We start from the raw sequence: 17,357 nt of genomic DNA on the forward strand, positions 1-17,357 counted from the left end.
TGAGGGCAAGGTCTACAGCGCTAGGAATGAAGACGACAGGGCAGTTCCTCGGGGAAGGTGCCGGCCACAGAACATGTCCTGCTCCGACCACAGCCCAGCCAGACACTGTCCCCCATGGGCCATGAGATGCCAGAGGCAGCCCAGTGGCTCTCCGCGGGCCTGAGGGGAGCCCCTCCGTACCCTGACCGAGCAGGCCAGGCAAGTGGACACGTGGCCTCGTTTGGGGCCCAGCCAGCTGAGGTCAGGTCCGGGTAGGGAGCGGGGGTGAAGGCCCAGATGCCTTCTGTACCCCAGGCCGCCAGCTCAGGCCAGTGGGGAGCTGAACCACACCTGTGCTGACTAAGCGGCAGCCAGGGGCTCTCTGAAGGGGCCCCCGGGGGCGCACCCCTGGCCTCGGGCCCAGGGAACGCCCACCCAGGCAGTGGCCCGCGCCGGCAGGGACACTCACCCCCAGGCCTCAGGTACTTCTTGGCGTGGAGGTAGCTCTCGAGCATGCGCTCGTTGAAGAGCATGTAGCCCATGGGCTCCGAGATGATGATGTCCACCTGCTCGGGGAGCGAGACCTCCTCCACCTTCCCGGGGATGACCACGATGCGGTCCGTGAGGTTGTTACTTTTCACCAAGACCTGAGGGCGGGCGAGCCACAGGGGTCACGGGGGTCCTCGCGGGGGAGGGCCTCCGTCCACACTCGGCCACCAGATTCCCCTCTGCCTCCCTGTCGGGTCGCCCCTCCTGCAGCTCCGCAGCCTCCTGATGTCACCTTGGGGACGAGGACAAGTAGGCCTTGCTACAGCTGCCAAAGCTAAACCTGGACACACCTTCCGACCCAGCGATTCCAGTGCTAGGAATCTGCCCTACGGACGTAACCTCACATGGAGAGGGGACACGTGTACAGGGGATTCGGTGCAGCATTTGTGCTCCAGACTGAGAAGCAGCCTCAGTGTCAATTACAGCCTGTGTCTCAACACACAGTGGTCCGTCCAGGCAAAGGGATGCTCTGCAACCACTAGAAAGAGTGAGGAAGCTCTTTACATGATGACACAGACATATCCCAGATGTATCGTAGAGAGAGCAGAGCCAGGTGCAAGACGGTGGCGTGTACATTCGTGTGGGAGCTGGCGGGTGGAGAAGCCCATGGGGGCTCATGGAGTGGCTCTGGGGAGCTTCCACATCCGTCTCTCTCCCTCCAGTGGGGGGGGATCTAGGTGGTTGGGAGCCAGAGGTGGGGGAGGGAAGCATCCTTACTGTTTACCTTTGTAGCTTTTAGGTTTTAAACTTTGTGGTGAGGGCTTCAGTGCCAAAAAAGCATCAACTGACAAAATGAAATCCTGTCGTCATCCACCTCTCAAGTGGGGCTCAGAGAGGTGGGCGGCTTGCCCCGGGCCGAGATCCCACCCTGGTCTGTGTGACTGCACAGTCCAGACCCTGAAGCACCAGGCCATCAAGCCCCTGAAGACCCCAAATCACCCCTGAACGCATTGGGCCACCACCCGTCATGGAAGGGAGACTACCTCAGGCCCAGCAAGCCCCTCCCCCTGAAACCACTCAGTTTCAGGGACAAGAGACCAAAGTAGAGAATGACATTCCCAGGCTCCCCTGGACCCAGGGGTCAGGTCTCCTGGGGGCTCCCAGCAGGGCTGGCTTCCCCAGGCTGGAGCAGGCACAGAGCTGGGGCACGGAGACAGGTTGGGCCCCCAAGGGCCACTGACCTCGGCGTGCTGGGCCATGGTGCTGGCTTCCACCGCGTAGATCTTCCTCGCTCCAGCCTGGGCGGCGAAAAACGACAGGATCCCAGAGCCGCAGCCAACGTCAAGAACAATCTGAGGGAGGAGGGGGCAGTGAGGACAAATTAGTGGTAAAGTGACGTGATCGTAAACATGTGTGTGTCACGGGACGCTCCCTCCCCGCAGACCCACCCACGGAGCACGCTCTCTGCCCTGTGGCCTGCTTCCCCTCTACACGGCCAGCTGCCCACGAGGGTGCTTTCTGAGAGCCATAGGAGGCTGCAGTTTGGATCCAAAGGTGGTAGAGTGGGACTTCTGAGGACAGCTAGGATGTTAAGACCGGTACACACTCTCAGACCCGATTCAAGAAGGAATGGTGTGCGCGGTCTATGCAGCACGTGGGAATGAGTGCTCACTAGGTAAGGACACCTCTGAGCCCCGCAGCAGAACCACTGAGACGCAGGGCTGACTGGCCAGGGCCACGCGGCCAGCAGGAGGAGGGCGGCCTCCCACCCCAGGCCCCACAGGGCAACCCCGCAACCTGGGAAGAGCCCCGGGGAAAGCTCCCACTCGGGTGCCCTCTCCAGGGCTGCTGGGCCCCAGAGCCCAGGCTCTGGGAGGAGTCCCGGCTAGCGTGTGGTAGACTGTCCCACACTCTGGAGTCGTCTGACTGCTTCCGCGCACAAGCGGAATCAGGATAAACGTTTCTGGTGCACGGGTGCTAAAGGAGACCTGCTCTGGGCACGGCGGTGGGGCACAGGGCGAGCGCCCAGCAGGGGCGCTGGTGCTGTCGGGTGGGAGGGCCTCGGGTGCCTCTCAGAGCTCTAGATGAACTAGGAAATGGATCTGCGTCCTGGGAGAGCTGGAAGAGGCTTTGCTGAAGGGACATGGGCTTCCCGGGCCCCAAGCACTGCCCCAACGCTGCCCACGCCAGCCGTCAGGGCATAGGGATGGCCGCTGTGTCGAGGATGACTCCTTCCCAGCCTGTGGGGCTCAGGCCCTGGGACCGGGAGGCTCAGTCACCTGTGGGGATTCTCAGCAATGCTGGGGGAGGGCATCACCAAGGCGCCAGATGAAATAGATCCACGTGCATCATGTGGAGAGTCCCCTAGATATGTCGAGAAAACCACAAGCTTTCATGTGGTTAAAAAGGAAAAACAAACTCTAGGCCATGGGAGGAAGAGAACAGAATAAAATTTCACCTCCGAATATATATACTCTGGTCTCTTTTTAATCACGAGTATATAGTTGATCCTTGAACAACGCGGGAGTCAGGGACGCCACCAACTCCACCACCCGGTAGAAAATCCGAGTATAACCATACAGTTGGCCAGCCATATCTACGGGTCTGCAGCCGTAGATTCAGCCAACTGTGGATCGTGTAGCACAGTTGCTCATATCTATCGAAACCAGTCTGCATGTAAGTGGACCAGTGCAGTTCAAACCCATGCTGTTCAAGGGTCAACTGCTCACTACTTGGTAACAGCAAAAAGATTTTAAAAGGAACTAGGGAAGTGACTAGATTACACTACATCCACGTAACTTAACAGTACATGCCAAGACACAACATTAAGTGGGGGAAAAGTATTTTTCAGGAAGCGAATGTAGAATACAGTCCTATTTTGTATATCTGTATTTTTAAAAGATTATAACCCTAAACTATATATGCTGGTATATGCATGGGGAAAATTTTGGAAGAAGAGAGCTTTACTGTTGGCAGTGGTCATTCTGGAGGGAAATGACAGAGGCCTTTCATGCCCATCTGATACACACTGGGCTTCTACAAAAAGTAGATTTTGCTTTCGCAATCTGAAAAAATTAAAGATAAAAATCAATGAACAAAGCGGGGGGAAAAAAAAAAAAAGAGGCTACTGAGCCAGTGAGGCGGGCACGGAGCCTGAGGGAGAGGGAGGAAGGCAGCAGGGTGGATGCAGCCGGCCCCGCTCACCTTGTCCTTGAAGTCCGTGTGGTTCTGCAGGATCGCGCGCTGGTAAGTGCCTGTCCGCACGTAGTCCTGCATCATGTTCTGCTGCTGGGACAGGTAGCCATAAAACTGGAACAGAGACATGCCAATGGCACAGGGCACGCAGCAGACAGATGGCCGAGGCCCTGGCCGACCCTGTGGCAGAGAAGGGTCCACTTCGGGCAGAGATCTCCCTGGGGAGGCCGCACCCCCTCTGCTGGCCTGGACTCCCCGGCTACCTGCTCCAGTAGAGGGAGCTGGAAGCTAGAGGCAGCCCCCAGGGAGGACACCACCACCGTCACCGTGGCCAAAGGACACAGTTGGTTGATACCTGGTCCTGGAAGCAACCCAGGAGAACTGAGGATATGCCACACGCAGGATTCTGGGATCAAGGGCCACCTGCCCCATCTTAGGGGCCCCAAAGAAGTGGAGGAGTGGATCAAACAGAACCCTAGAACTCAGAGCGCCAGGCAGGTGAGGTGCTGTGGGGTCTCTTTGTAAGACAACAGGCGATCGGGAGGCAGCGTGGCACCTGGGCAGGGGCACAGGCTTTGGCATCAGGCAGACCTGGCTTCCCATCTTGGCTCTGTTGCATAATAGCTGTGTGACTTGGAGCAAGTCACTTAACCTCTCTGAGCCTCAGTTTTCTCATCTGTAAAATGGGGACAACAATAGTACTTACCTCCTAGAGTTGTTGGGAGGGTTCAAGTGCTTCCGTACGTGTCAAAGCGCTGGGGCCAGTGGCTGGCATGCCCTACGTGTTCAGGACACTGTAACTATGCTATCATTACTCAAAATGCCTGTGGACCTGAGCTTCACCTGCACTCAAATCCTTCCAGCAACCCTCATAGGCAGGCACTGGCATCTCTGTTTCACAGATGAGGAAACTGAGGCCCAGCAAGCGGAGGAAACCTGCCCAAGGTTACTCAGCGAGTAAGGGGCAGAGCCAGGACATGAACCCGGGTGGGCCTGCCCTGTGCCGCGCGGCCTCTGGGGGCCACCGGGGGCAGCAGCCTGGCCCAGGCAGTATGTACCCACCTGGAAATACTGCACAGCAGAGGACTCCTCCGTGCGCTCACTGAACACCGACCGCTCCAGGGTGTGGCCCCGGCAGGTTTTCAGGATGTTATAGAAGGAACAGAAATCTGGAAGGGGGAAGCCAGGTCATGTGTGGCCGGCTCAGGGGTGGCGGGCTCTGTCTAGGCGTGCACCCCGACTTTTCTACCTTGAGCATGAGTGATCTGAAACCCCCCCACACACATACACATACACACAAATGTTGAAGAGTAAGGAAAAGAAGAAGGGCAGCCAAGCCTGCCTCTTGGTGACTGGCACGGGAGAAGGCAGGTGTCAGGGGCGAGCGTGCTCCACGCGGCTGGCGCTGCTTCGCCAAAGGGCAGCTTGGCCAAAGCCTTCAAAGGATGACCCGGCCGTCAAGTCTCTGGGACTCGCCCCAGCAAATACCCGTGGGTCCACCCACAGCTCACGGCAGTGTCTGTGGGTGGCAAGTGGACACAGGGACGCCACCCCAGTGTCCGGTCAGAGGGGACTGGATGGACCCCAGTGGACACTGAGAAGCACATGACAGAACCAGTCACCAGGGGTCTGCAGGACCAGATGTTACGTGGCAAATGAACTATGTTTATGAACACAGACCACTAAGTTGCATCAAGAAAAAGAAGCAAAACAAAATCATGAAGACAGATAGGATGGTGGGGGCCAGGGGCTGGAGGGGACAGGGAGGGGGAGGGGGAGTTAGTGTTTAATGGGAACAGAGGTTCAGTTTAGGAAGATGAAAATGGATGATGGAGATGCATGGTGGAGATGGCTGCACAACAACGTGAATGTGCTTTAATACCTCTGGAACCTGGACACTTGAAAATGGTTGATGGTAAATTTTACGTTAGGCGTATTTTAACACAATTAACTAAAAGACAGGACTTCCCTGGTGGCGCAGTAGTTAAGAATCCTCCTGCCAACGCAGGGGACACAGGTTTGATCCCTGATCCGGGAAGATCCCATGTGCCGTGGAGCAACTAAGCCCATGCGCCACAACTACTGAGCCTGCGCACCACAACTACTGAGCCCTCGCGCCACAACTACTGAGCCCATGCACCTAGAGCCCGTGCTCTGCAACAAGAGAAGCCACCGCAATGAGAAGCCCGCGCACTGCAATGAAGAGCAGCCCCCGCTCACCACAACTAGAGAAAGCCCACGTGAAGCAATGAAGACCCAATGCAGCCAAAAATAAATTAAAAAAAAAAAAAGACACCTAAAAGACAATATCTTAAAAATATACAGTTTGGGAAGACAAAACCGTTCTGGAGCTGGATGGTGGTGATGGTTGCACAATATGAATATACTTAATACCACTGAAATGTACACTCAAAAAGGGTTATTAACATGGTAGAATTGTTGCTATGTACACTTGACCGCAATTTAAGAAACTGACAGGATTGAAAGGAAAAAAAATCAGAATGTAACTATCCATGAAGCAGAAGAAGACTAGGCGGATCTAAAACATCAACTCTTAATGATAACCCTGGTGGTGTTTCTGTAACTTATCTTTTTAAACATTGAGTTGGGATTGATTTTGTATAAAGAAGGAAACGGAATGTGGAGCTCCTGGCGGGAGGTGGTCAGCCATGTGGCTGCTTTCTCCCAGCCCGGCGTCTCTCAGCTCTGAAGCCAGGCCACCTGAGGGCGGGCAGTCCTGAGGGTCTGGGCTGGGGGAGCCTCCTCTCTCCATCGGGGGCACTGAGACAAGTAAGAGGGCTCTGGGGAAGCTGGGGGCAGCCGTGGGCAGGCGGCCTCTCCAACCTGGGCTTTCCTGCCCCAGCCCCTGCGCCGACCACCAGGCCCACTGACTTCGGCTCTGCAGGGACCAAGTCCGGTTGCTGGACCCTTCGAGGGGTCTCCAGCCCAGGGCGGCTCACCACCTCCACTGCTGACCCCCACCCAGAGCCACCAGCAGCACTCGCCTGGGGCTCCGCAAGCCCTGCTCGTGTGTCCCCCAGATGGGTCTGCTTAGAACCCTCCAGAGTCTCCTCTGCGCTCGGAACAAAGCCTCTGCCAACCTCAGGACCTTGTCTCACCCCATCCACTGCTGCGGGAGGGCTGGGCCCCTGACCCCCATCTGACCGGCTCCTCCAAGAGGCCTGGGGTGTGGGCAGGTCAGGACAGGCCTCTCAGAGGAGGGGACATATAAGCAGAGCCCAGAAGGACCCAAAGGAGCCGGCGAGGTCTGGGGCAGAGTGTCCAGGCAGCGAGCACGTACTCTTACCGTGGACATATTTCCATTTGGGAATATTTCTGATGTTGGCGGGTCATTCGCTGGGTCAGATGAACGGGCTATGATTTACCCGGGCTCCAGGCCCCCCGCCCGCCACGGCTGAGAGCCTAAGCCCCCTGGCTCTGGGCGCTCCGTGTGCTGCTGGGACAGAAGGGAGACGTACCGCTGGGCGTGGCGAACTGGATGAGGACGCTGTTGCAGCCCAGGGTGATGATGAAGGACTGCTTGCCCACACGGCTGCACTCCGTCTCCCGGGACACCGAGCACTTGAACACACAGACGTCTTCATCTGCGAGAGGAGGGAGGCGGGCGTGAGCCGCCAGGTCCCGGGGCCACCTCCCCCACCCGCTCACGGCACCCCAGATTCTTCCAGGGTGCCCCAACACCCGCCCCACGAGCGCTGCCATGTGCTCTGCCTGCCCAGCCTACGCTGAGGATGAGGCGCTGACTGATCAGCGTCCCCAGCGGGGATACAGGATGCAGTCTGTCCAGCAGGAGAGGACAGTTGTCCACAGGGCAACCGGGGCTGAGGTGGGGGGACAGGGAGTCGCCAGGCACTGGGGGGCCCAGGGGGGGCACCTGTGCCAGGACGTTCCCTCACGGAGCACCTGCTGGTGCCAGACCCCCTGTCGCTCCTGGGCACTGCGGTGGGAAGACACAGGGGAGAGAAGGGCAAGTCTGGCAGGCTCAGGGGGTCACGGGAACCCAGCGGGCAGCCCAGGCCCAGCTGAGGGAGTCGGGCCTTCAGCCACCAGCCCCTCCGTGTCACATGGGGGCGTCGTCGGCCTTCAGAGCTGAGCAGGGGTTGGGCGGGGGTCAAGAAAGAAATGCCAGTGGTGCCTCTGCTTCCTCCCGCTGAGCCCCTTCCTTCTTGCACGTATTTTGAGTGTGGCCACAGGAGCCTGACGGCCCGTGTTCATGCCCCGTCTACTCCACTTAGTGTGTCACCAGGGCAGGTCTGAGCCCTCAGTTTTCTCATCTGTCAAGCGGGACTAACGGTGGGGCAGGGGTCGGGCCCAACACATGCATACAGGAAGCACTGCATCCCCACGCCCACCACTACTACTGTTACTAGTCATTCACTCAACAAGCATGGGGCACCCCACCTCAGCCGAACCGTGAGACACGGCATCACCAGGAGACAAACCGACCCGATGCTGTAGCCCGGATGTGGGGCAGCGGGACAGACACCCTGGTCCCATCACGAGGGGACAACAGACAGTGCCAGATCACAGGGCCGTCTGCAAGACAACTTCCCTGGTTGCCTCAAAACGGTCAAAGTCAGGAAAGGCAAAAATTGCTGGGAAGTATTCCAGAGTGAAGGAGACTAAAGAGACGTGACCGTCAAACGCCAGGTGTGGTCCTGGACTGCAGCCTAATGAACACCGTTCAACAGCTACAAAGGACACGTGGGGAAATGTGTGGACTGCAGGAGCCACAACTTTAAATGATCTAGATGTGACAGGAGCATTATTCTGCAGAAGAATGTTCTTATCATTGAAAGATACATATGGAAGGAAAGTGAATTCTTGTGATGTCTGCAACTTGCTTTCAAGTGGTTCACCAAATCAACAACAAAGACAAAATATATTTATAGAGAGAAGCATGAGTACAAATGTGCAAAGTGTTCCCAATCACCCTCATAACAGCCAAAACAATCTTGAAAAAAAAAACAAAGCTGGAAGACTCACACTCCCCGATTTCAAAACCCACTACGAAGGTATGGTAATCAAAACAGAACAGTACTGGCAAATGGAGAGACACATACATCAACAGAATTAGAGTCCAGAATAAACCCTATGTTTATAGTCAATTGATTTTTTTGTTTGTTTGTTTTTTATTTTTTGGCCATGCCTCACAGCACGTGGGATCTTCGTTCCCCGACCAGGGATCGAACCCATGCCCCCTGCCTTGGAAGCACAGATTCTTAACCACTGGACCGCCAGGGAAGTCCCGTATAGTCCACTGATTTTTAACAAGGGTCCTGAGAACATTCAAGGGGCAGAAAATAGTCTCTTCAACAAATGGTGCTGGGACAACTGGGTCTCCCTGTACAAGAGAATGAAGCTGGACTCCTACCCTCACACCATATATAAAACCTGACTCAAATTAATCAATGACCTAAACATAAGAGTGAAAGCTATAAAACTCCTAGGAGAAAACAGAGGGGTAAATCTCTGAGACCTTGGATTTGGCAATGGACTCCTAGATATGACACCAAAAGCAAGAGTATCAAAAGAAAAACTACATAAACCGGACTTCATCAAAATTATAAACTTTTTGGGGAATTCCCTGGCAGTCCAGTGGTTAGGACTCGGTATTTTCACTGCCAGGGGCCCAGGTTCGCTCCCTGGTTGGGGAACTAAGATCCCGCGAGCCATGCGGCACGGCCAAAAAAAAAAAAAAATTTTTAAATAAACTTTTTGCATCAAAGGACAGTATCAAAAAAGCGAAACGACAACCTACAGAATGGAAGAAGATATTTACAAATCATATACCTGATAAGGATCTATTGTCCAGAATATATAAAGAACTCTTAACAACAAAAATATAACCCAATTCAAAAACGGGCAAAGGACTTGAAGAGATGTTTCTCCAAAGGTATACAAATGACCAGCATGTGAAAAGGTGCACGTCATCATTAGTCATTAGGGACCTGAAACTCAAACCCACAATTACATACCACTGCACACCCAGCAGGATGGCCGTAATTTTAAACAAAAAAGGGGGAAATAACAAGTGCTGGCGAGAAATTGAATCCCTCAGACCCCGCTGGTGGGAACTTAAAATGGTACAGCCGCACAGAATTACCATTTGACTCAGCGATCCCACTTGTAGGTATATACCCCAAAGAATTGAAAGCTGGTATTCAAATGAATACTTGATGCAAATATTCAAAGTGTTACTATTCAAAACAGCCAAAAAGTAGAAACAACTCAGATGTCCATCAACTGATGACTGGATAAACAAAATGTGGTCCATCCATACAATGGAATATTACTCAGCCATAAAAAGAAATGAAGTCCCAACCCACTGATGAGCCTCAGAAACATTATGCTGAGTGACAGAAGCCAGACATAAAAGGTCACAGGTATATGATCCCATTTATAGGGAACATCCAGAACCAGTAAATTTGTAGAGACTGAAAACAAAATTCGTGGTTGCCACGGGCTGAGGGTGGGAGAATGGGGAATGACTGCTTAATGGAAACAAGGTTTTCTCTTTGGATGATGAAAATATTTTGGAAATAGAGGTGATGGTTACCTGATACTGTGAGTGCACTAAATGCCACTCAATTGTTTTATGCTATGTGAATTTTATCTCAATAGAAAAAGAAAAATGTTCCCAATGGGTGAATCTGGATATGAAGGGCCTACGGGTGTCCGCTGGGCCCCTCGCTCTCCCCTTTTTTAGTCTGAGCCCTAAGCCTGGGCCACAGCCTGGGTTTCTGCCAGACGACCTCCCACCTCTGGAGCCAGGTGCCACCTCCTGGAGGGAGGGGGGAGCAGGGCACAGGCAGCCTCCTGACAGCGGGCAGGAGGGAAGAGCGGATTAGGAGGCCAGCCCCAGGCTCACAGCCACGCCGCACTCACAGGGGACCCAAGACAAGGTGCTCCCAAGTCCAGCTATAAATGGGTCTCAGGAAGGGACCCGAAACCTTGACGTGGTACCCATGCCCACTCCTGGGGCAGAAAATAAAGCCGATCTGTCAGCTACTCCTGTGTGGCAGCGAGCAGACCAGGGAGGGCCTGTTTACAAAGTAGCCTGGCAACCCGACCAGCTGCCCTAGGCAGTGCCTGCAACCTGGCGCCAGGCAGGCGACCACAAGGACCTGTGGCTAAGGGAAGCTTGGCCGCATCCAGAGGCTCGGGCCAGGGAAGCCAGGGCTAAGGGCAACCTGAGCTGTCCCATCACAGGTGGGACCACCAAAGCCCATGGTGCCAGCACTTTGTATAAGTCACACCAGTCCCTGGCACACAGGGGATGCTAGGTAAATATCTGACACACCAAAAAAAATTTTTCAAAAAGCCGGACCAGGCTCCTACCTCTTTTAAAGCCGCAGGAGAAGTCCAAACTCTCGGACTGGCAGTCAAGGACCTCCGCTCCCCAGCCCCTTCCCCTGGCCACACTCAGCGCCCCAGCCCCCAGTGGGCAGGGCTCCGCACCTTTGGGCGATCGCCGTTCCCCTCTCCCCCCCAACTGGGAGGGGCCCCCAGGACAGTGGGCAGAGGTGGTGGCGCTGGGCCTATCCCAGCCAGGTGGTGCAGCCTGCCTCCTGGGCCCCAGGGGAGGGGTTCCTGGGAGAGGGCTTCTCTCCCCTGGTCACACCAGGTGGCACATTCGGGGGCTGTTGCGTGCACACAGCCCGGAGAGGTGGGGAAAGGAAGCGGGAGAGGGGCTGGCAGACTGCCACGTCGCTCTAACTGGGGACGACCACAAAGGGGGCTGCAGGCCCGGAGGCTGTGCTGGGTTCCCCCCGCAGCCAGGTCGGGCAGAGCCGGTGTCCGTCTTCCCTGCAGTGATGGGACGGGAGGGCTGAGCGGTGAACAGGCTCCGCAGAGGCTCACCCAAGACGGGCTCTGAACGGGAAACGAACTCGGCCCAAGGAGTATTAGTCATGCCGCAGCCATCACAAACGTGTCCACCCTGCTCCTGGACCCGGCCTGCCGCCCCGGGCTGGCCTCCCAGCCACCACACTGCAAAGTCTGTCCCGCCCAGGCTCTGGAGCCAGGGGACGAGGGGCCGGAATCGCCAGGGACAAATCCACAGGAAATGCAGAGCTCGGGGTGCAGCGGGGGGAGCTAGGAAAACCACCCCATCTGTCTTGCTCCCTGGGGAGCAAGGTCCCTGAATATCCAAGTCACAAACACCGAGCTTCCACAGGCAGCGTGGCCCAGCACCCACCCACTCACACCCTGCTGAGACCGGGATGGGGCTGGGAGGTCAGACTCTGAGTAATAACTTCCCAGGTGCCAGGCTCTGTTCCTGCGCTATCCACGGACCCCTCACAGCACCGCTGTGTCTACTGCTACCACCCCCACTGGCTCTGATGAGAAAAGGGGGCTCAGACAGGTTAGGTATCTCGCTCACGGTCACAGAGCGAGGGGCTGAGCCGACTGGCTCCAGGTCTGTGCTCCTAGCCAGTGTGTGCACCACCTCTCTGGCCTTCTATCTGTAAAAGACCAGAAAATAGATACTTTCAGCTTTTCAGGCCATTTAATCTCTGCTACTGTGACTCAACTCCACCACAGAAAATATGTAAAGGAACATGGCTATGTGCCAATAAAACTTTATTACAAACCCGGCAGTGGCGTGAGAGGAGACACCCTCCCCATCCCAGAGTGGGTGAGGAGAGCCGGGTGGCCAAAGTGACAAGGATCCCCAGGTGATGGGCACTGAGGCCAGGGGCACAGGGGCACCGTGGGAGGCTAGAGATGGCACCTGACCAGCCAGGGAAAGAGACTGGGAACAAATGCTCCAGCGAGAGGAAACAGCATGCGGGAAAGCAGAGAGAAAGGGGGTGGTAATACGGTGATTTATAATACATATGTATTTGGCCCCTGTTCCTGGCACAGAGCTCCTAAAACTCTTGGAGTTTCCCAAGTGATAAGAGCGATAAAGGTGTCTTTTATGATTCATGTGAAGCCCACCCCTTCAACCACCCCAGGATATAGGACTTACAAAGCCATGTGGGGACCAACCAAGTAATTAGAGGGTTGGAACTTTCAGTCCCCCCTCCTCAGCCTCCAAAAAACCCCAAAAGGACAGGGTTCAGGAGAGCTTCCGGGTTGGTGAGCACGTGGAGGTGCTGGGAGGTTGGCACCCCCGAAAAGGGCACGGAAGCCCTGCACTGCTTCCCACACACCTCGCCCTATTCAACTCTTCCATCTGGCTGTTCCTGAGTCACATCTTTTTATATTAACCAGTCATCTAGTAAGTAAACTGTTTTCCTGAGTTCTGCTGGAGCAAATTAATCAAACCTGAAGAAGAGGTCCTAGGAACCTCTGATTTATAGCAGGTTGATCAGAAGCACAGATGACCCAACCTGAACTTGCGACTGGCATCTGAAGTGGGGTGTGTACAGTCTTGTAGGACTGAGCCCTCAACCTGTGGGACCTGACACTACCTCCAGGTAGACAGTTGCAGAATTGAGTTGAATTGTCAGACAGCCGGCTGGTGTTGGAGAATTGCTTGGTGTGTGGGGACACCCGCCCAACACCTGGTGATCAGAAGTGTTCAGTGTGAGTACTGAGAGCAGGGGACACACACAGGAGCAGTGTTTTTCCTTGCAGGGGCCCAGCAAGGAGAATGCGGGCGACTGGGACTTCCTGGCTGCAGCCCAGAGAGGTTGCAGAGGCTCCAAGGCAAGACGGGCGATTTGTAGGAAGGCTGTGGAGGAGGTGAAAGAGGCCCCGGTGGACCTGTGGCTCAGAAGTCTGGCTCCCCCAGAGCCACGGGCAGTACCCAGAGGGACCCCGTGCTGAGAGAGGGCCAGGGCTGGAGGGCAGCTGCCGTCCCGGCAGGAGACGACGGAGGCTGGGAAGCAGGCGGCTCTTGGGGACAGGCTGCCTGCCCCCACCCAGCACAGCGCCACCCGATGTCCCTCCCTGTCGGTTCCCTGGACAGCACCATGGGACCCAGGGCAGCAGAATCTGGCAGACACTGAGGCACAGGGGCTCCCCGGTCCCAGGCCTGAAGGCAACACCCTGCTCCCCACCCTCACTCCTGGGCCCAAACCAGGGCCCGGCACCCAGGAGGGGCTCAAAAGAGTTGGCGGCCTCAGGGAGGGGTAGGCATCCTCTCTCAGGGACACTGACCAGACGACCCGGGGGACGCGCTGGGCCTCCAGTCATGTCCCAGTCACAGCATCCGACGTGGCTGATTTGCTGTGGTCTCTCCCCTGCTTGCACCCCTCAGTGGTTCCCCAGAGCCTTCTGGAACAAGTCCAAACTCCTTATGGGGCTCGCGAGCCCCTGCTAACATGGACGACCTCGACACAGCCCCTCCATCGCCCCGTCAAGCCACGCTGACCTCACCACCCTCCAGACCATGGGCAGAAGGCCTTCTCTCCAGCCTCCGTGGCTCCACAGACCCTCCCTGGTACCCTGCCTCTCTTTCCCTGCATCCCTGTCACCTCCTCCAGGTGGAGGAAGACCAGGAAGGTTCTCCAGCACTTCCTGGACGAGCCCTGATCGTAGGCTGACTCCTTATTGAACCCAGGGCTCCGCACGTGGCTGGCCCAGTGCCCAGCTCGGCACCTGGGGATGCTGACCTGCACGCCCCCCCCCCACCAAGGGCCTGGAGTCAGGGAGACTGGGCCCCTTCCCTACATGCAGGAGGCAGCCAGAATGGGGGTCCACTTGCCCAGGCCGAGGCCGTGTGTGGCCTGGGGAAGGTCACTTAACTACTGGAAGATGCTGGGCACTGGGCAGCCCCATGGTAACCTCTGCCCTCTTTCCCCTTCCCCTTTGCTCTGGAACAAGCAGGGGGTCCTTGAGCCCTTCAGGCTGGACAGACCTGTGTCAGAGGGACCCAGAGGAATGGAGATAACTGCCTGGAGTCAAGCTCTCTCCTCCCGTAGAACCTTCCATCCTCGCGTGAGATGCGAGAAGCTCTTTGCCTCTTGGAGAAAAGAGAGGTGGAGGGCCAGACGGGAGAGTAGCCACCAGCTCAGGGGGAAAAGAAAAGCGACCGACACAGAAAAGGGCCACATGTCAAGTCCTTGCCTTTCTAGCAGAAAGACTATCACAGCCACAAGCAAGGAATAATTAAAGCTATTTACCTTGGCAGACTTGGGGGTGGGGGGACGCCTGTCCACATGTGAGGTCTTTTATTAAATCACCTCCTACTGCCAAATAAAACACAGGCTGTTCACCTTCCAGAGGAAAATATTCCACAGGAGAGAGGAGAGTTGGGTGAAGAGGAGGACGAGGCGTGGAGAAATGGGGGTGCTCTCCTCAGCCCACCCTCTGCTCGGGGCCATCGGCTCGCTGGGTGGCTCGGCCTGCAGCCCGCTCGGTGCCAAGCACGGGCATGAGGGCACCGCAGTGAACAAGGCAGCCAGGGCCTGGCTTCCCGCGCTCCCGGGCACCACAGGGAGGCAGGCGACACCAGTGGGGAGGCCGGGTAAGAGGGGCTGGAGGGACTCGGGGGTCTGATACACACGATGCCCTGTGCAATACAGATTACAGGCTGCCTATAGGTGGCGACATCCAAGCCGAGCCAGGCCCCGGGGGATGCAGGGCTCGCCTTCCTCAAAGGGCCTCCCGTCTTCCAGAGGCACCAGGCCCCACTGCCCCGCTTCCGCAGCAGGGAAGGTCAAGAGGGCCATGGTCAAAATGATGGGTATCCAGGGAGACATGGGTTCAGGGCCAACCGTGCCGCCCTCCAGATGTGACTGCGGGCCTCAGTTTCCTCATCTGTCCAAAGGTGATCGTGGCACAGCCTGCAGGGTGAGAGGACACAGCCCACTTGGAGGGCCCCACCACCTGCCTTCACCCCGAACCTCAGGAGCCCCATCTGTGCAATGGGGATAAAGTGAGGATAAAACCCTCCCTGCCATGAGGATTCCATGAGAGAAGGGAGGCATTAGTAAGTGTCCTATGCACTTCATAATCAGGAGCAGCCATGGTTACGGTCGCGGAAGAGAATCCCACCCCGGGGAATCCTAGCCCGGCTTGGCCTCCCTCTCTGGCTGTAACCTAAGCCGGCTGCTCCAGTGCTGTCCTCGCAGACGTTCCGAGCAGCTGCTGCCACACTGCTCAGCCCTGGGGTATTTGAGGACCATGAGGTCACCCTGGGCTCCTCTGGCCTGGCCCTGTCCCAGGTCAATCCCAACCCCTCCCCCAAGCACCCAGAGCCCCCGGCGCACTGGGCCAGCCCCCACCTGGGCATCTCTGTCAAAGATTTCTGACCCAGAACTCCCCTTGCGGGGCCTTATCCTACAGTTCTACTTCTAAATGTCTGCAAAGATACACCTAGATACAGCACTGCCCAAAGCAGCAGAAAACCTAAAGAGCCACTGAATGAGTGAAAGAAGGTACAGCCGATGGAAGGACATAGATTTCTGTCTGTAGACGCTGACATGTTAAGATGACCAGGCCGCACTGTTAGGGGCAGACGGTGTGAAATACACACACGCCGCAGGTGCAAAAATGAGCAGGGGGAGCCGGGGAGGCGGAGGGGCCAGGCGCACTGCCCGCCTGGGGCTCGTCTAGAAAGAAGCACCACGAAATGACTGCAGGGGCTGCCTCTGGAAGGGAGGCACCCCCCTCTCCCATGGTTTAAACCTGCAGAACCTTGAGCCCAGTGGGCTCCTAGGGAGATGTGGGCACGCAAGCCCGTGTGTGCCTGAAACACGGCGCGGGAAGGGTGCACCGGAAGACGAGCGGCGGCGCGGGGGGGCAGGCCAGGATCAGGCAGGACGAAGAGACCGACTTTTCATGCTACACCCTCCTGAGCGGTTTGAATTTCTACCACGTTCCTGACAAAAGGCAATCGTGACAGCGGGGGAGGCCTGGCGCCCACTCAAGTCGCCTGGGCCCTCTCCGAAGTGAGCAGGTCAGGCCCTGCTGGTGGGGAGAGGGTAGTGGGAACGGCTCTGATCTCTCCTCTGCAGCCTCAGGTCCTGTGACCCAAGTGACCACTAGGGCTGGAGGATGGAGGACACCGGCTTCTCAGCCGGTGACCGTCTTGCCTGGCACAGGCCCGCACCCAACCCACCCCCCCTTAGTGGGTGTGATGGAGGAGAAGCAGCAGGCGGGGCCAGGCTGGGGTGCCCGGGGCCACTAGAGACTTGGGTTTCCTGAAGCCCAGGGTAGTTCCTCTCCCCCTGCCAGGGAGGCCACACTGCACGTGCAGATCCCAGAACTCCAGCTTTGGAGTCCGTTAGACCCAGCTTTGAATCTGGGCTCTGCCACCTGGGGCCCCACCCACCACCTTTCAGGTCTAGAAAAACAAAATAATAATGCATCACTCAGCACCGTCATGAGGACCAACACACCCTGTGCCCAGCCCAAGACGCACAGGCACACAGCAGGGGTTCTGAGCACAAAACATTCACCTCGGGGCCCCTTATCCCCATGGCACTCTGACCAGACGCAAAGATTGGAGAGAAGGAATCCCAGAGAGAATTCTGGACACAGGACCACACTGGGCCCAGACTAGGCATCTGGCCACTGGACCAGCCCGACTGGGCACCCAGCCAGGCTTGGTGCAGGCCACTCAGACCCAGACCAGCCATCTGGCCGAGGATGAGAGGCACCAGCTTCCTACCGTGATTGGAGAAGTTTTGATTCTAGATTTCAAAGGTGCCAGGTTGGGTCTTTAGGCCACATCAAAGTGGCCTCTTGTGAAGGCTGACCCCCAGTGTTGGCTG

At 56.6% G+C, this 17,357-nt stretch overlaps 1 protein-coding gene across 3 annotated transcripts in view; it reads right to left on the reverse strand.

Moving 5' to 3' along the window:
• Positions 1-17,357, reverse strand: part of CARM1 (coactivator associated arginine methyltransferase 1) — a 40,470-nt gene that overhangs the window by 9,089 nt on the left and 14,024 nt on the right. For all 3 annotated transcript variants that reach the window (XM_036846066.1, XM_036846065.1, XM_036846064.1), the window contains exons 2-6: positions 7,143-7,268; positions 4,726-4,832; positions 3,673-3,777; positions 1,710-1,820; positions 449-626 (exon numbers count right to left, since the gene is read on the reverse strand). In XM_036846066.1, the coding sequence (XP_036701961.1) occupies positions 449-626; positions 1,710-1,820; positions 3,673-3,777; positions 4,726-4,832; positions 7,143-7,268 (627 nt within the window). The remainder of the gene's footprint in view (positions 1-448; positions 627-1,709; positions 1,821-3,672; positions 3,778-4,725; positions 4,833-7,142; positions 7,269-17,357) is intronic.

This window comes from Balaenoptera musculus, chromosome 3 (genome assembly GCF_009873245.2).
Source record: "Balaenoptera musculus isolate JJ_BM4_2016_0621 chromosome 3, mBalMus1.pri.v3, whole genome shotgun sequence".
Taxonomy (NCBI): domain Eukaryota; kingdom Metazoa; phylum Chordata; class Mammalia; order Artiodactyla; family Balaenopteridae; genus Balaenoptera; species Balaenoptera musculus.